The sequence below is a fragment of the Dipodomys merriami genome, unplaced genomic scaffold (assembly GCF_024711535.1).
Source record: "Dipodomys merriami isolate MVZ:Mamm:240054 unplaced genomic scaffold, mDipMer1.0.p SCAF_845, whole genome shotgun sequence".
NCBI lineage: Eukaryota > Metazoa > Chordata > Mammalia > Rodentia > Heteromyidae > Dipodomys > Dipodomys merriami.
The window spans coordinates 111,573-132,497 of record NW_027206452.1 but is presented as its reverse complement, the minus strand read 5'-3'; the positions used below and the strand labels follow the sequence as shown (position 1 = coordinate 132,497).

Below are 20,925 nucleotides of genomic sequence, written 5' to 3'. Positions count from 1 at the left end.
ACAGCGGGACACAGAGGGACACAGCGGGGGACAAAGCGGGACACAAGGGGACACAGCGAGACACAGCAGGGGACACAGCGTGGATACAGCGGGGACACAGCGGGACACAGCGGGACACAGCGGGACACAGTGGGGGACACAGAGGGACACAGCGGGGGACACAGCAGGTGACACAGTAGGAGACACAGCAGGGAACACAGCAGGACACAGCGGGGACACAGCGGGAGACACACCGGGGAACACAGCGGGACACAGCAGGTACACAGCTGGACACAGCCGGATACATAGCGGCACACAGCGTGGACACAGCGAGGATACAGTGGGACACAGCAGGACACAGCGGGGGACACAGCGGGACACAGCGGGGACACAGCGGGTCACAGCGGGGACACACCTGGACACAGTGGGACACAGCGGGACACAGCGAGGATACAGAGGGAAACAGTGGGACACAGCAGGTCACAGCGGGGACACAGCGGGACACAGCGGGGGACACAGAGGGACACAGCGGGGGACACAGCGGGACACAGCGTGGGACACAGCGGGACACAGCAGGGACACAGCAGGGGACACAGTGGCGATACAGTGGGGACACAGCAGGACACAGCAGCGGACACAACGTGACACAGCGGGGGACACTGCGGGACACAGCGGGAGACAAAGCTGGGACACAGATGGACACCGGGGGACACAATGGGGACACAGAGGTGACACAGCGGGACACAGCGGGACACTGCGGGGGACCCAGCGGGACACAGCGGGAGAAAGAGTGGAGGACACAGCGGGACACAACGGGGGACACAGCGAGGACAAAGCAGGAAACAGCGGGGAAACAATGGGAGACACAGTGGGGACACAGCGGGACACAGCGGGGGACACAGCGGGACAAAGTGGGAACACAGTTGGGACACAGCAGGACACAGCGGGACACAGCGGGGGACACAGCGGGACAGAGTGGGGACACAGCGCGACACAGCAGGGGACACAGCGAGGATACAGCGGCTACATAGCAGGACACAGCAGGGACACAGCGGGGACAAAGCGGGACACAGCGTAGACACAGCGGGACACAGCAGGGGACACAGCAGGGATACAGCGGTGATACAGCGGGGATACAGCGGGGACACAGCGGGACAAAGCGGGGGACACAGCAGGACACAGCGGGGACACAGCGGGACAAAGCGGGACACAGAGGGGACACAGGTGACACAGCAGGGGACACAGCGGGTTTCCAGCGGGGACATAGCGAGACACAGCGAGACACAGCGGGGACATAGTGGGACTCTGCGGTGGACACAGAGGGACACAGCGTGAGACACAGCGGGGGACAGAGCGGGAAACAGCCAGGGACACAGCCAGGACACAGTGGGCCACAATGGGGGACATAGCGGGACACAGCGGTGGACATAGCGGGACACAGCGGGGGACACAGCGGGGACACAGAGCGACAGAGTGGGGCACTGCGGGGACACAGCGGGACACAGCGGGGGACAGAGAGGGACACAGCGGGGAACACAGCTGGGACACAGTGGGACACAGCGCGGAACACAGGGGGACACAGTGGGGTACACAGCGGGGGGCCCAGCGTAGGACACAGTGAGGACAAAGCGGGATACAGCGGGGACACAATGGTTGACACAGCGGGGACACAGTGGGACACAGCGGGTGACACAGCGGGACACAGCGGGGACACAAGGGGACACAGCGGGACAAAGAGGGGGACACAGCGGGACAAAGTGGGGACACAGCGAGATACAGCAGGGGACACAGCGGGGATACAGCGGGGACACAGCGGAAAACAGCGGGGGATACAGAGGCTCACAGCGGGGAACACAGCTGGGGACAAAGCGGGACACAGCGGGACACAGCAGGAGACAGAGGGACACAGTGGGGGACACAGCGGGGGACACAGCGGGACACAGCGGGGGACACAGCAAGGACACAGCGGGACACAGCGGGAAAACAGCGGGAAAACAGCGGGGGACACAGATAGGGAAACAGCGGGACACAGCGGGACACAGCGGGGGACACAGATGGACACAGCGGGAGACAAAGCGGGGACACAGATGGACACCGGGGGACACAACGGGCACACAGCGGGACACAACAGGGGACACAGTGGGGATACAGTGGGGACACAGTGGGACACAGCGGGAGACACAGTGGAGGACACAGCGGGACACAGCGGGGGACACAGCGAGCACAAAGCAGGAAACAGTGGGGAAACAACGGGTGACACAGTGGGGGACACAGCGGGACACAGTGGGGGACACAGCGGGACAAAGCCGGGACACAGCGGGGACACAGCGGGAAACAGCAGGGCACAGCGGGGGACACAGCGGGACAAAGTGGGGACACAGCGGGACACAGCAGGGGATACTGAGGGGATACAGCGGCGACAAAGCGGGACAGAGCAGAGACACAGCAGGACACAGCAGGGGACACAGAGGGACAGCAGGGGACACAGCGGGGATACAGCGGGGACAAAGCGGGACACAGCAGGGGACACAGCGGGGGACACAGCGGATACAAAGCAGGACACAGCAGGGACACAGCGGGACACAGCGGGGACACAGTGGGGGACACAGCGGGGGACACAGCGGGGGACACTGTGGCGAACACAACGGGACACAGCAGGGACACAGCTGGACCCAGCGGGATACATAGCGGGACACAGCAGGGCACAGAGAGGATACAGCGGGACACAGCGGGACACAGCGGGACACAGCGGAGGACACAGCGGGACACAGGGGGGACACAGCGGGACACAGCAGGGGACACAGCCAGGACACAGCGGGCCACAGCGGGGGACACAGCGGGGATGCAGCGGGGACATAGCGGGACACAGCGGTTCACAAAGGGACAGCGAGGGGGACACAGAAGGACACAGCGGGGTACACAGCGGGGGACACAGCGAGACACAGTGGGGGACACAGCGAGGTCACAGCGGGACACAGCGGGACGCAGCTGGGGACACAGCGGGACACAGCAGGGGACACAGCGGGGACACAGCACGGACAGAGCCTGACACAGCGGGACACAACGGGGGACACAGCGGGACACAGCAGGGGACACAGCGGGGACACAGCGGGACACAGCCGGACTCAGCAGGGGACACAGCGTGACACAGCAGGGGACACAGCGTGACACAGCATGACACAGCGGGGGAGACAGCGGGACACAGCGGGACACAGTGGGACATAGCAGGGGACACAGCGGGGATACAGCGGGGACATTGCGGGAGACAGCAAGACACAGTGGGACACAGCGGGGGACACAGAGGGACACAGCGGGGGACACATCAGGACACAGCGGGGGACACAGCGAGGACACAGCGGGACACAGCGGGGACACAGCTTGAAAACAGCGGGAGACACAGATAGGGACACAGCGGGACACAGCGGAACACAGCGGAACACAGCGGGGACACAGCGGCGGACACAGCGGGGACACAGCGGGACACAGCGGGACACAGCGGAACACAGAGGGGACAAACGGGGGACACAGCGGGGACACAGCGGGACACAGCGGGACACAGCGGGGGACACAGAAGGACACAGCGATGTACACAGTGGGGGACACAGTGACACACAGCAGGGGACACAGCGAGGACACAGTGGGACACAGCGTGAACACAGCGGGAAAACAGCGGAGGACACAGATAGGGACACAGCGGGACACAGCGGGACACAGCGGGGGACACAGCGGGGACCAGAGGGGACACAGCGGGGACAGAGCGGGACATAGCAGGACACAGCGGGGGACACAGCGGGACACAGCGAGGATACAGCAGGGACACAGCAGGGGACACAGCGGGGACACAGCGGGACACAGCGGGACACATCCAGGGACATAGCGGGACATAGCGGGGGACACAGCAGGGACACAGCGGGACACAGCGGGGGACACAGAGTGACACAGCGGGACACAGCGGTACACAGCGGGGGACAGCGCGGGACACAGCGGGACACAGCTTGGAAACAGCGTGGACACAGTGGGATACAGCGGGACACCGCAGGGGACATAGCGGGACACAGAGGGGACACAACGGGACACAGCATAGGACATAGCGGTGATACAGCGGGGACAAAGCGGGACACAGCGGACACAGCGGGACACAGCAGGGGACACAGAGGGAGAGAGCGGGGGACACAGCGGGGAACACAGCGGGACACGGCGGTGGACACAGCCCGGACACATCGGGACACAGCGGGGAACACAGTGGGACACAGCGGGGACAGAGCTGGACACATCGTGACACTGTGTGACACAGAGGGGACACAGCTGGACACAGTGGGGACACAGCGGGGATACAGCTGGATACAGCGGGGACACAGGGGTACACAGCGGGGACACAGCAGGGGACACAGCGGGGACACAGCAGGACACAGCGGGACACATCCGGGGACACAGCGGGACATAGCGGGGGACACAGCAGGGACACAGCGGGACACAGCGGGGGACACAGCGTGACACAGCGGGAGACACAGCAGGACACAGCGGGACACAGCGGGGGACAGCGTGGGACACAGCGGGACACAGCGGGGACACAGCGGGGACACAGTGGGATACAGCGGGACACAGCGGGGGACACAGCGGGACACTGCGGGGACACAGAGGGACACAGCATGGGAAATAGCGTTGATACAGCGGGGACAAAGCGGGACACAGCAGACACAGCGGGACACAGCGGGGGACACAGAGGGACACAGCGGGGGACACAGCGGGAAACAGCGGTGGACACAGCGCGGACACAGCGGGACACAGCAGGGACACAGCGGGACACAGCGGGTGACACAGAGGGGATGCAGCGGGGACACAGCGGGACACAGCGGGGGACACAGAAGGACACAGAGGGGGACACTGCGGGGAAATAAGCGGGTCACAGCGGAGAACAGAGAGGGACACAGCGGGGGATACAGTGGGGAACACAGCGGGACACAGCGGTTGACACAGTGCAGACACAGCGGGACACAGCGGGGACACAGCGGGACACAGCGAGTGACACAGCGGGGATACAGCGGGGACACAGTGGGACACAGCAGGGGACACAGCGGGGGACACAGCGGGACACAGCGTGAACACAGCGGGAAAACAGCGGGGGACACAACTGGGAACACAGCGGGACACAGGGGGCACAGCGGGACACAGCGGGGACAAGCGGGGGACACATCGGGGACACAGCGGGACACAGCAAGTGACACAGCGGGGATACAGCGGAGACACAGCGAGACACAGCGGGACACAGCGGGGGACACAGAAGGACACAGCGATGTACACAGTGGGGGACACAGCGAGACACAGGGGGGACACAGCGAGAACACAGAGGGACACAGCGGGGACACAGCGGGAAAACAGCGGGGGACACAGCTGCGGACACAGCGGGACACACCGGGACACACCGGGACACAGCGGGGACAAGGCGGAGGACACAGCAAGGACACAGCGGGACACAGCGGGAAACAGCGGGGGACACAGTTGGACACAGCGCGGGACACTGCGGGGAAATAAACGGGTCACAGTGGAGAACAGAGGGGGACACTTCGGGACAGAGCGGGGGACAGAGCGGGGGAAATAGCGGGAAACACAGCGGGAAACAGCGGTGGACACAGCGCGCACAGCGGGACACAGCGGGGACACAGCGCGACACAGCGGGTGACACAGCGGGAGACATAGCAGGGAACACAGCAGAACACAGCGGGGACACAGCTGGGCATAGCGTGATACACAGGGGGACACAGCAGTGACACAGCGGAACAAATCGAGAAACTGTGGGACACAGCGGGGACACAGCGGGACACAAAGGGACACAGCGGGGGACAAAGCGGGACATACCGGGGGACACAGCAGGGACACAGCGGGACACAGCGGGGGACAGCGCGGGACACAGCGGGAGACACAGCGGGACACAGCGGGGGACAGCGCGGGACACAGCGGGACACAGCGGGGACACAGCGGGGACACAGTGGGATACAGCGGGACAAAGCGGGGGACACGGCGGGATACAGCGGGGACACAGCGGGGCACAGTATGGGACACAGCGGTGATACAGCGGGGACACCGCAGGGGACAGCGCGGGACACAGCGGGACACAGCGGGGACACAGCGGGGTCACAGTGGGATACAGCGGGACACAGCGGTTGACACAGCGCAGACACAGCGGGACACAGCGGGGACAGAGCAGGACAAAGAGGGGGACACAGCAGGACACAGTGAGGACACAGCGAGACAAAGCAGCGGACACAGCGGGGATACAGCGGGGACACATTGGAGCACAGCGGGGGACACAGGGACACAGCGGGGGACACAGCTGGGGACACAGCGGGACACAACGGGGGACAAAGTGAGGATACAGCGGGACACAGAGGGGACACAGGGGGAAAACAGCGGGGGAGAAAGCTGTTGACACAGCGGGACACAGCAGGACACAGCAGGACACAGCGGGACACAGCGGGGACACAGCGAGACACAGCAGGGGACACAGCGGGTATACCGCAGGGACACAGCGGGACACAGCAGGACACAGTGGGCCACAGCGGGCATACAGCGGGGGACACAGCGGGGGACACAGCAGGAACACAGGGGGACACAGCGGGGACACAGCTTGACACAGCGTGATACAGAGTGGGAAACAGCAGGGACACAACAAGGACACAGGGGAACACTGCGGGACACAGCGGGGACACAGCGGGGGACATAGCAGGACACAGCAGGGGAAACAGCGGGACACAGTGGGAGACACAGCGGGACACAGCGGGACACAGCGGGACACAGCGCGGACACAGCGGGGGACACAGTTGGACACAGTGGGGACACATCGGGACACAGCGTTGGACACAGCTTGACACAGGGGGACAAAGCGGGGACACAGCGGGGGACAAGGCGGGACACAGCTGGACACAGAGGGGACACATCGGGACACAGCGTTGGACACAGCGAGACACAGCTGGGGACACAGCGGGACACAGTGGGGACACAGCGGGAGACACAGCAGGTACTAAGATGGGGACACAGAGTGGGACACGGCGATACACCGCGGGACACAGAGGGGACACAGCGGGGACACAGCGGGACACAGAGGGGACACAGCAGGGACTAAGCTGGGGACACAGCGGGGGACAAGGCGGAACACCGCGGGAAACAGAGGGGACACAGCGGGACACAGCGGTCACAAAGGGACACAGCGGGGACACAGCGGGGGACACAGCGGGGGACACAGCGGGACACAGCGGAACACAGAGGGGACACAGCAGGGACTAAGCTGGGGACACAGCAGCGGACACAGCGGGACACAGCGGGACACAACGGGACACAGCGGGGACACAGCCGGGGACACAGAGGGGACACAGCGGGAAACAGCGGGGGACACAGCGAGGACACAGCGGGACACAGAGGGGACATAGCGGGGACTCAGCGGGGGACACAGCGAGGTATAAAGCGGGACACCACGGGACACAGCGGGACACAGTGGGACACAGCAGGGTTACAGTGGGGACACCTCGGGGACACAGCGGGGGACACAGTGGGATACAGCGGGAACACAGAGTGACACAGCGGGACACAGCGTGGGACACAGCGGGGCACAGCGGGAAACAGCCAGACACAGCGGGGACACAGCGGTGGACATAGCGGGACACAACGAGGAAACAGCTGTACACAGCGGGGACACATCAGGACACAGCGGGGGACACAGCGGGACACAACGGGAAAACAGCTGTACACAGCGGGAACACATCGGGACACAGCAGGACACAGCAGGGGACACAGCGGGGACCCAGCTGGACACAGCAGGTACACAGCGAGGACACAGTGGGCCACATCTGGACATATCGGGGACACAGCTGAACACAGCGGGGTACACAGCAGGACAAAACGGGAACCCAGAGGGGGACACCACGGGACACAGCGGGGACAAGCGGGACACACCGGTGATACACCGGGGACACAGCGGAGACACAGCGGGGGACACAGCGGGATAGAGCGGGGACACATCGGGGACACAGCGGTGGACACAGTGGGACACAGAGAGGACACAGTGGGACACAGTGAGGCACACAGCGGGGGACACAACGGGGACACAGTGGGGACACAGCGGGGACACAGCGGGACACACCGGTGATACAGCGGGGACACAGCGGAGACACAGCGGGGGACACAGCGGGATAGAGCGGGGGACACATCGGAGACACAGCGGGGGACACAGTGGGACACAGAGGGGACACAGCGTGACACAGTGGGACACAGAGAGGCACATAGCGGGACACAGTGGTACACAGTGGGAAACAGCGGGGACACAGCAGGGGACACAGAGGGACACACCGGGTACACAGCTGGACCTGGACACAGCGGGGACAGAACGGGGACACAGCGGGGACACAGTGTGGGACACAGCAGGGGACAAAGCGGGGGACACGGTGGGAAACAGCGGGGACACAGCAGTACCCAGGGGTGGACACAGAGGGACACAGCGGGGAACACAGCAGGGACACAGTGGGACACAGCGGGGACACAGCGGTGGACACAGTGGGAGACACATCGAGGACACACCGGGACAGAGCGGGAGACACAGCTAGGACACTGCAGGACACAGCTGGACACAACGGAGGACACAGCGGGACACAGCGGGGGACACAGCGGTGGACAGAGCGGGGGACACAGCGGGGATACAGCTGGACACAGCGGGGACACAGCGAGGACACAGCGGGCCACAGCTGGACATATCGGGGACACAGCTGAACACAGCGGTGTACACAGCGGGACAAAGCGGGGACAAAGCGAGGACACAGCGGGACACAGCGGGACACACCAGGGACACAGTGGGGGACACAGAGGGGGAAACAGCGGGACACAGCGGGACACTGAGGGTCACGCCGGGGACACAGCGGGGACACAGCAGGAACACAGCAGAACACAGCCGGGGACACAGCGAGTGACACAGCGGGGGACACAGCGCGAGACACAGAGGGACACAGCGGGGGACACAGCGAGTACACAGCGGGACACAGAGGGGACACAGCGGGGACTCAGCTGGGGACATAGCGGGAGACAAAGCGGGACACCATGGGCACAACGGGACACAGCGTGACACACCGGTGATACAGCGGGGACACAGCAGAGACACAGCGGTGGACACAGCGGGATACAGCGGGGTACACATCGGGGACACAGCGCGAGACACAGTGAGACACAGCGGGGACACAGCGGGACACAGCGGGACACAGCGGGGCTCACAGCGGGACACAACGGTACACAGTGGGACACAGAGGGGACACAGCGGGGGACACAGACGGACACACAGGGGACACAGCTGGACACAGCAGGGACACAGCGGGATACAGCAGGGGACACAGCCGGGGACACAGAGGGACACAGCGGGGACACAGCGGGGACACAGCGGGGGACACAGCGGGGGACAAAGTGGGGGACACAGCGGGTAACAGCGGGGACACAGCAGGACCCTGCGGGGGACACAGCGGATACAGCGGGGAACAAAGCAGGGACACAGCGGGACACAGCGGGGACACAGCGGTGGACACAGTGGGGCATACTGCGAGGACACATTGGGACACAGCGGGGGACACAGCGGGGACACAGCGTGGGACACAGCGGGGGACAAAGCGGGGGACACGGCGGGAAACAGCGGGGACACAGTGGGACCCAGGGGTGGACACAGCGGGATACAGCGGGGAACAAAGCAGGCACACAGCGGTACACAGCGGGGACACAGCCGGGGACACAGTGGGAGACACATCGAGGACACACTGGGACAGAGCGGGGGACACAGCTAGGACACAGCGGGACACAGCTGGACACAACAGAGGACACAGCGGGACACAGCGGGGGACACAGCGGGACACAGCGGGGGACACAGTGGGGACACAGCGGGGGACACAAGGGCGGACACAGCGGGACACAGTGGGACACAGCAGGACACAGTGGGGGACACAGCGGGACACAGCGGGGACAAAGCGGGGGACACACCGGGACACAGCGGAACACAGCGGGGACACAGCGGGGGACACAGCGGGGACACAGCGGGGGACACAGCGAGGACACAGCGGGACACAGCGGGGACACAGCGGGGGACACAGCGAGGACACAGCGGGTCACAGCGGGGACACAGCTGGACACAGCGGGGACAAAGCGGAACACAGCGGCGACACATCGGGGACACAGCGCTGGACACAGTGGGACACAGCGGGGACACAGCGTGACACAGTGGGACACAGTGGGGACACAGCGGGGGACACAGAGGGACACACCGAGGACACAGCTGGACACAGCGGGGACACAGCGGGATACAGCAGGGGACACAGCCGGGGACACAGCGGGACACAGCGGGGACACAGCGGGGGACACAGTGTGACACAGCGGAACACAGCGGGGACACAGCAGGAGACACAGCGAGGACACAGCGGGACACAGCGGGCACACAGCGGGGGACACAGCCGGGATAAAGCGGGCCACAGCGTTGGACACAGAGGGACACAGCGGGACACAGCGGGACACAGTGGGACACAGCGGGACACATTGGGGGACACAGCGGGACACAGCGTTGACCCGGGGGAGACACAGTGGGGATAAAGCAGGGACACAGCGGGGGACACAGCGGGGGACATAGTTGGGCACAGCCGGACACAGCAGGGACACAGCGGGACACAGCGGGGACACAGCAGGACAAAGAGGGGCCACAGGGGGGGACACAGCCGGACACAGCGGGACACAGCGAGGACACAGCAGGACACAGCGGGACACAGCGGGACACAGCGGGGACACAGCGGGGACACAATGGGGACTCAGCGAGTAATAGTGGGGACACAGCGGGGCACAGCCAGACACAACGGGACACAGGGGGTACACAGCAGGACACAGAAGGGACACAGAGGGGGACACAGTGGGGGACACAGCGGGGACACAGCAGAAACACAGCGGGGACACAGCGGCTGACACAGCGGGACACAGCGGGACACAGTGGGACACAGCGGGACAGTGGGGGAAACAGCGAGACACAGCGGGGGACACAGCGTGACACAATGGGACACAGAGGGACACAGCGGGGACACAGCGTGACACAGCTGGACACAGCGGGGCACACAGCGGGACACAGCGGGACACAGTGGGACACAGCGGGGAAACAGCGTGTGACACAGAGGGACACACCGGGGACACAGCTGGACACAGCGGGGACACAGCGGGACACAGCGGGAGATACATCGGGGACACAGCGCTGGACACAGTGGGACACAGCGGGGACACAGCGTGACACAGTGAGACACAGCGGCGACACAGCGTGACACAGCGGTACACAGTGGGACACAGCGGGGACACAGCGGGGGACACAGAGGGACACACCAGGGACACAGCTGGACCCAGCGGGGACACAGCAGGATACAGCAGGAGACACAGCCGGGGACACAGCGGGACACAGCAGGACACAGCGAGGACACAGCGGGGGACACAGCGGGGGACAAAGCGGGGGACACGGCGGGAAACAGCGGGGACACAGTGGGACCCATGGGGGGACAGAGCTGGACAAAAGCGAGGACACAGCGGTGGACACCGAGGGGGACACAGCGAGGACACACCGGGACAGAGCGGGGGACACAGCTAGGACACAGTGGGACACAGCTGGACACTACAGAGGACACAGCAGGACACAGCGGGGGACACAGCAGGACACAATGGGACACAGAGGGACACACCAGGGACACAGCGGGGGACACAGCGGGAAACAGCAGGGGTCACAGCGGGGATATAGTGGGACACAGCAGGGGACACAGTGGGCACACATCGGGACACAGTGGGGGACACATCGGGACCCAGCGGGACCCAGCGGGGGACCCAGCTTGACACAGCAGAGACACAGTGGGGACACAGCGGGACACAGCAGGGACACAACGAGACACAGCAGGACACAGATGGGAACACAGCGGGGGACAGCGGGGGCACAGCGGGAGACAATGGGGACACAGCAGGACACAGCGGGGGACACAGAGGGGGACACAGCGGGACAAAGCGGGGGACACAGCGGGACACAGTGGGGCCACAGCGGGGACACAGCGGGGACACAGCATGGACACAGCGGGACATAGCGGAACAAAGCGGGGACACAGCGGGGACACAGCATGGGACAAAGCGGGACACAGCAGGGGACACAGCGGGACACAGTGGGGACACAGCCGGACACAGCGCTGAACACAGCGGGACACAGGGGGACACAGCGGGTGACAGCGGGGACAGTTCGTGGGACAGCATGGGCACAGCGGGACACAGCGAGGACACAGCGGGACACAGGAGGGACACAGCGGAGACACAGAGGGGACACAGAGGGACACAGCGGTGGACACAGCGGGGGACACAGCGGGACACAACGGGAAACTGCGGCCACACAGCGGGCACAGCGGGGACACAGCAGTGGACACAGAGTGGACACAGCGAGGACACAGTGGGACACAGCAGGGAACACAGCAGGACACAGCGGGGACACAGCGGGACACAGAAGGGACACAATCGGACACAGCGGGACACAGTGGGGGACACAGTGGGTCACAGTGGGGGCACGCGGGGGACAATGGGGACACAGCAGGACACAGCGAGGGACACAGCGGGGGACACAGCGGGACAAAGAGGGAGACACAACGAGGACACAGCGGGACACAGCGAAACACAGCAGGGGACACAGCGGTGACAGAGTGGCACAGCAGAACACAGTGGGGACACAGAGGGGACACAGCGGGGACACAGCGGGGACACAGCGGGACATAGTGGAGGACACAGCGAGGACACAGTGGGACACAGCGGGACACAGCCAGGGACACAGCGGGGACACAGCGGGGACACAGCGAGACAGAGGGGGACACAGCTGGGACACCACGGGAACACAGTGGGACACAGCGGGGGAAACAGCGTGACACAGCTGGACACAGCGGGACACAGCGGGGGACACAGTGGGACACAGCTGGAGACTCAGTGGGGGCCAGAGCGGGGGACACAGTGGGACACAGCGGGGGACACAGCGAGGACACAGCGGGGACACAGCGGGGACACAGTGGGGGACACAGCGAGGACACAGCGGGACAGAGAGGGACACAGCGGGGGACACAGCGGGGCACAGCGCAGACACAGCGGGGGACAGCGGGGATACAGCGGGACACAACGGGGGACAGCGGGGACACAGCGAGACACAGCAGGACACTGAGGGGGACAGCGCAGACACTCCAGGGGACAGCGGGGACACAGCGGGACAGAGCAGGGGACAGGAGGACACAGTGGGGATACAGCGGGGGACAGCGAGGGACACAGCAGGACACATTGGGGGACACAGCGGGGGACAAAGCGGGCCACAGCGGGGACAAAGCTGGACACAGCGGGGACGCAGTGGAGACACAGCGGGGGACTCAGCATGAAACAAAGTGGGGAACACAGCGGGACACAGCGTGGACACAGAGAGGACACAGCGGTACACAGCGAGACACAGCGGGACACAGCGGGGGACACAGCGGGGGACACAGCGGGGGACACAGCGGGGGACCGAGGTGACACAACGGGGGACAACGGTGACACAGAGGGACCCAGCTGGGGACAGCGGGGACAAAGCGGGACACAGCAGGGAACACAGTGGGGGACACAGCGGGAAACAGCGGGGACACTGTTGAGACACAGCGGAACACAGCGGGACACAGGGGGACACAGCGGGGGACACAGCGGGACACAGCGGGGGACACAGCGGGACAAAGCGGGGGACACAGCGAGGACACAGCGGGGGACACTGTGGGGACACAGCGGAACACAGCGGGACACAGGGGGACACAGCAGGGACACAGCGGGACACAGCGGGACGCAGCGGGACACAGCAGGGGACATAGCGGAACACAGCGGGGGACACATCGAGGACACAGCGGGGGACACAGCGGGGACCCAGCGTCGACACAGCGGGGACAAAGAGGGACACAACGGGGGACACAACAGGTGACACATCGGGACAAAGCGGGACACAGCAGGGACACAGCGGGGGACACAGCGGGACACAGCGGGGACACAGCGGGGACAAAGCGTGACACAGCGGGGACACAGCGGGGACACAGCGGAACACACCGGGACACAGAGGGACACAGCCCGGACACACTGCGGACACAGCGGGACATAGCAGGACATAGCGTGGGACACAGCGGGACACAGCGGGGGACACCGCGGGGTACACAGCGGGACACAGTCAGGGACACAGCAAGAACACAGCGGGACACAACAGGGGACACAACAGGACACAGGGGGGACACAACGGGACACAGGGGGGACACAGCGGGGGACACAGTGGGACACAGCAGGTGACACAGCGGGAAACTGCGGGGGACACAGCGGGGGACACAGCGGGGACACAACGAGGACACAGCAGAGACACAGTGAGGACACAGGGGGAGACAGCGGGACACAGCGGGACATAGCGACGAATACACAGGGGGACACAACGGGACACAACGGGGGACACAGCAGGACACAGTGGGGGACAAAGCGGGACACAGTGGGGACACAGCGGGGACACAGCGGGACACTGCTGGGGTCAACGGGGACACAGCGTGACACAGCGGGGACACAGCGGGGGACAGCTGGAACACAGCGGGACACAGTGGGCCACAGCGGGGGAGACAGCGGGACAAAGCGGGGGACACAGTGGGACACAGCGGGGGACACAGCGAGGACACAGCGGGGGACACAGCGGGGACATAGCGTCGACACAGCGGGGACACAGAGGGACACAGCGGGAACCAGCGGAACACAGCGGGGGACACAGCGGGGAACAGCGGGGACACAAGGGGGACAGCGGGGATACAGCGGGACACAGCGGGGGACAGTGGGGACACAGCGGGGATGCAGCGGGGCCACAGCGGGATATAATGGAACACAGGGGGGGACATAGCGGGACACAGCAGGGAACACGTCGGGACACACGGGGGACACAGCAGGACACAGAGGGGGACACAGCGGGGACACAGAGGGGACACAGCGGGACACAGAGGGACACAGCCGGGACACAAGAGGGGATACAGCGGGACACAGCAGGCGACACACCAGGAAACTGCGGGGGACACAGCGGGACACTGCGGGGGACACAGCGGTTACACAAAGGGGACACAGCGGGGACACAGCGAGAACACAGGGGGAGACAGCAGGACACAGCGGGACATAGCGACGAACACACAGGGGGACACAGCGGGACACAGCAGGACACAATGGGGGACTCAGCGGGACACAGCGGGGGACACAGCGGGACACAGCGGGACACAGCGGGGACACAGCGGGACACCGCGGGACACAGCGGGGACAAAGCGGGGGACAGCCGGGAAACACCGGGGGACAACGCAGACACACAGGGAGACAGCGGGACACAGCAGGAAACAGCGGGGACACAGCCGGACACAGGGGGACACAGCAGGACACAGCGGGGAACACAGCGGGGGACAGCCGGGACACACCGGGGGACAACGGGGACACAGCGGGACACAATGGGACAGAGCGGGGACACAGCGGGGGACACAGCGGAGACACAGGGGGACACAGCGGGACACAGCGGGTGACACAGCGGGACACAGCGGGATACACAGCGGGACACAGCCGGGACACAGCGGGACAAAGGTGGGACACAGTGGGGACACTGCGGGACACAGTGACGACACAGCGGGACACAGCGGGGACACAGCATGGGACATAGCGGGGAACACACTGGGGGACACAGCGGGGAACACAGCGGGATACAGGGGGGAAACAGAGGGACACAGCGGGACACAGCGGGACAAAGCTGGACACAGCAGGGACACAGCTGGGACACAGCAGGGGACACAGCGGGACAAAGTGGCACACAGCGGGGACACAGCTGGGTTACAGCAGGGGTCTCAGCAGGACACAGCGGGACACAGCAGGGGACACAGCGGGACAGTGTGGGACACAGCAGGGGACACAGAGGGACACAGCGGGGGACAGAGCGAGAACACAGCGGAACACAATAGGAACACATCAGGGACACAGCGGGGGACACAGCGAGGACACAGCAGTACACAGCAGAACACAGCGGTACAAAGCGGGACACAGCGGGGACACAGCGGGGGACAAGGCCGGACACAGCGGGGGACACTGCGGGGGACATACCGGGACACAGCGGGGGACACAGTTGGGGACACAGCGGGAGACACAGCGGAGACACAGCCCAACATAGGGGGACACAGCGAAGACACAGCGGGAGACACAGCGAGGACACATCGGGGACACAGCGGGACACAGCGGGAAACAACGGGGGACAGAGAGGGGACACAGCGGGACACAGCGGGACATGAGAGACACAGCGGAGGACACAGCGGGACACAGCGGGACACAGCGGGGGACACAGCGGTGAACCCGGCGGGACACAGCTGGTACACAGCTGGGCACAGCGGGATACACAGTGAGACACAGCGGGGACAGAGCGAGGAGAGAGCAGGACACAGCGGAACACAGCGGGACACAGGGTGACACAGCAGGGACACAGTGGGGACACAGCAGGGGACACAGCGGGACATAGCGGGACAGAGCGGGACACAGCGGGGACACAGCAGGGGACACAGCGAGGAAACAGCGGTGACACAGCGGGACACAGTGGGACACAGCGGGGATACAGCGGGACTCAGCGGGGTCACAGCAGGGACACAGCGTGGGACACAGCGAGGACACAGCGGGACACACAGGACACAGCGGGGACACAGCGGGGACACAGCGGGACACAGTGGGGACAGAGCGGGGGACAGAGCGGGACTAAGTGGGGGACACAGCAGGGACACAGCGGGGGATACAGCGAGGACACAGTGGGACACAGCGGGACACAGCGGGACACAGCGGGGACACAGCGGGGGAAACAGCAGGACACAGCGGGGACACAGCTGGACACAGCGGGGTACACAGTGGGACACAGAGGGGACACAGTGGGGACACAGCGGGAAACAGCGGATACACAGCCGGAGACACAGCGGGACACAGCAGTGGACACAGCAGGACACACGGGACACCTCGGGAACACATTGGCGGACACTGAGGGACACACCAGTGGACACAGTGGGGGACACAGCGTTACACAGCGGGGGACACAGCGGGGGACACAGCGGGGAAAGAGCGGGACACAGCGGGTGACTCAGCGGGGACACAGCCGGAACACAGCGGGGACATAGCGGGGACACAGCGGGACACAGCGGGACACAGCGGGAACACAGCGGGGGACACAGTGGGACACAACGGGGGACACAGGGGGACACAGCGGGGACACAGCGAGGACACAGCGGGACACAGCGGGACACAGCGCGAAACACAGCGGGGGACACAGCGGGACACAGGGGGCCACAACGGGGACACAGAGGGACACAGCGGGGACAAAGGGGGACATAAAGGGACACAGCGGTGGACACAGTTGGATACAGCGGGACACAGCGGCTACACAGCGGGACACAACGGGGGACACAGCGGGGATACAACGGGGACACAGCTGGACACAGCGGGACACAGCGAGACACAACGGGAGACACAGAGGTACACAGCAGGGGACACAGCGGAGGACACAGCGGGACACAGGAAGGGACACAGAGAGAACACAGTGGGAAACAGCAGTGACACAGCAGCGGACACAGCGAGGAAACAGTGGGACAGAGCGGGACACAGCGGGACACTGCGGGAAAACAGCGGGGGACACAGCGGGGACACAGCGGGGACACAGCGGGACACAGCGGGAGACAGGGGGGCACATCGAGGAGACAGCGGGACACAGATGGGACATAGCGGGGGACACAGTGGGGACACAGCGGGACACAGCGAAGGACACACCGGGACACAGAGGAACACAGCGGGGACACAGCGGGACACAGCGTGGACTCAGCAGGGTACAGAGCGGGGGACACAACGGGACACAGCTGGGACACAGCGGGACACAGCGGTGACAAAGCAGGGATACAGCGGGACACAGAGGGGAAACAGCGGGACACAGCGGGACACAGCGGTGACAAAACGGGGATACAGCGGGACACAGAGGGGAAACAGCGGGACACAGCGAACACTGCGGGGGACACACTGAGGACACAGCGAGACACAGCGGGACACAGTGGGACAGAGCGGGGACACAGCGGGGGACCCAGCGGAGACACAGGGGGACACAGCGGGACACAGCGGGTTACCCAGCGGGACACAGCCGGGACACAGCGGGACAAAGGTGGTACACATTGGGGACACTGCGGGACACAGTGGGGACACAGCGGGACACAGCGGGGACAGAGCATGGGACATAGCGGGGGACACACTGGGGGATACAGCGGGGCACACAGCGGGATACAGGGGGGACACAGAGGGACACAGCGGGACACAGCAGGACAAAGCTGGACACAGCAGGGACACAGCTGGGACACAGCAGGGGACACAGCGGGACAAAGTGGCACACAGCGGGGACACAGCTGGGTTACAGCAGGGGACACAGCGGGACACAGCGGGGAACAGAGCGAGAACACAGCGGAACACAATGGGGACACAGCGGGGACACAGCGGGGACACAGCGAGGACACAGCAGTACACAGCGGGACACAGCGGTACAAAGCGGGACACAGCGGCGACACAGCAGAGGACAAGGCCGGATACAGCGGGGGACACAGCGTGGCACATCGTGGGACACAGTGGGGGACACAACGGGACACAGCGGATAACACAGTGGGGGACACAGCCGGGATACAGCGGGGACACAGCGGGGACACAGCGGGGACACATTGGGACACAGGGGACACACAGCGGGGACACAGCGGGACATAGAGGGACACAGCAGGGGACACAGTCAGGACACAGCGGGACACAGCGGGACACAGCGGGACACAGCGGGGGACACAGCGGAGACACAGCGAAACATAGCGGGACACAGCGGGAAACAACGGGGGACAGAGAGGGGACACAGAGGGACACAGCGGGACATGGGGGACACAGCGGGGTACCCAGCGGGACCCAGCGGGACACAGCGGAGGACACAGCGGTGAACCCGGTGGGACACAGCTGGTACACAGCTGGGCACAGGATACACAGTGAGACACAGCTGGGACAGAGCGAGGACAGAGCAGGACACAGCAGAACACAGCAGGACACAGGGTGACACAGCAGGGACATAGTGGGGACACAGCGGTGGACACAGCGGGACACAGCGGGGGACACATCCTGTGACTCAGCGGGACACAGCGGGGACACAGCAGGGGACACAGCGAGGAAACAGCGGTGACACAGCGGGACAGAGCGGGGATACAGCGGGACTCTGCGGGGTCACAGCAGGGACACAGCCGGGAAAACATCGAGGACACAGCGGGACACAGCAGGACACAGCGGAGACACAGCGGGGACACAGCGGGACACAGTGGGGACAGAGCGGGGGACAGAGCAGGACAAAGTGAGGGACACAGCAGGGACACAGCGGGGGACACAGCGAGGACACAGTGGGACACAGCGGGACACAGCGGGGACACAGTGGGGCTCACAGCGGGGGAAACAGCAGGACACAGTGGGGACACAGCTGGACACAGCAGGGTACACAGTGGGACACAGAGGGGACACAGTGGGGACACAGCGGGACACAGCGGGGAAACAGCGGGTACACAGCCGGGGACACAGCGGGACACAGCAGTGGACACAGCAGGACACACGGGACACCTCGGGAACACATTGAAGGACACTGAGGGAAACACCAGTGGACACAGCGGGGGACACAGCGTTACACAGCGGGGGACACAACGGGGAAAGAGCAGGACACAGCGGGTGACTCAGCGGGGACACAGCCGGGACACAGCAGGGACATAGCGGGGACACAGCGGGACACAGCGGGGACACAGCGGGACACAGCGGGACACAGCAGGGACTCAGCGGGGGACACAGCGGGACACAGCGGGGGACACAGCGGTGGATACAGGGGGGACACAGAGGGACACAGCGGGACACAGTGGGACAAAGCTGGACACAGCAGGGACACAGCTGGGACACAGCAGGGGACAAAGCGGGACAAAGTGGCACACAGCAGGCACACAGCTGGGTTACAGCAGGGGTCTCAGCGGGACACAGCGGGACACAGAAGGGGACACAGCGGGGGACAGAGCGAGAACACAGCAGAACACAATGGGGACACAGCGGGGACACAGCGGGGGACACAGCGAGGACACAGCAGTTCACAGCGGGACACAGCTGTACAAAGCGGGACCCAGCGGCGACATAGCGGAGGACAAGGCCGGACACAGCGGGGAACAGTGTGGGGGCCATCGCGGGACACAGTGGGGGACACAGTGGGGGACACAACGGGACACAGCGGATGACACAGCGGGGGACACAGCCGGGAGACGGTGGGGACACAGCGGGGACACAGCGGTGACAACATGGGACACAGGGGACACACAGCGGGGACACAGCGGGACATAGCGGGACACAGCAGGGACACAGCAGGGGACACAGCCAGGACACAGCGGGACACAGTGGGACACAGCGGGACACAGCAGGGGACACAGAGGAGACAAAGCGCGACATAGCGTGACACAGCAGAGACACAGCGGGAGACACAGCGAGGACACATTGGGGACACAGCGGGACAAAGCGGGACACAGTGGGACACAGCAGGAAACAACGGGGGACAGAGAGGGGACACAGAGGGACACAGCGGGACATGGGGGACACACAGCGAAGGACACAGTGGTACACAGCGGGACAAAGCGGGGGACACAGCGGTGAACCCGGCGGGACACAGCTGGTACACAGCTGGGCACAGCGGGATACACAGTGAGACACAGCGGGGACAGAGCGAGGACAGAGCAGGACACAGCAGAACACAGCGGGAAACAGGGTGACACAGCAAGGACACAGTGGGGACACAGCAGGGGACACAGCGGGACATAGCGGGACACAGCGGGA

The 20,925-nt window shown here is 64.9% G+C and overlaps 1 protein-coding gene across 1 annotated transcript in view; it reads right to left on the bottom strand.

Annotated features, from left to right (window-relative positions):
- The window catches only part of LOC138820166 (keratin-associated protein 10-6-like), a 43,623-nt gene extending 23,340 nt beyond the window's left edge, over nt 1-20,283 (bottom strand). Inside the window, exons 1-6 of the mRNA XM_070011864.1 lie at nt 20,065-20,283; nt 18,183-18,236; nt 17,747-17,921; nt 16,903-17,052; nt 14,911-15,095; nt 4,004-4,260 (exon numbers count right to left, since the gene is read on the bottom strand). Of these exons, the coding sequence (XP_069867965.1) occupies nt 4,004-4,260; nt 14,911-15,095; nt 16,903-17,052; nt 17,747-17,921; nt 18,183-18,236; nt 20,065-20,283 (1,040 nt within the window). The remainder of the gene's footprint in view (nt 1-4,003; nt 4,261-14,910; nt 15,096-16,902; nt 17,053-17,746; nt 17,922-18,182; nt 18,237-20,064) is intronic.
- Between the last annotated feature and the right edge of the window lie 642 nt (nt 20,284-20,925).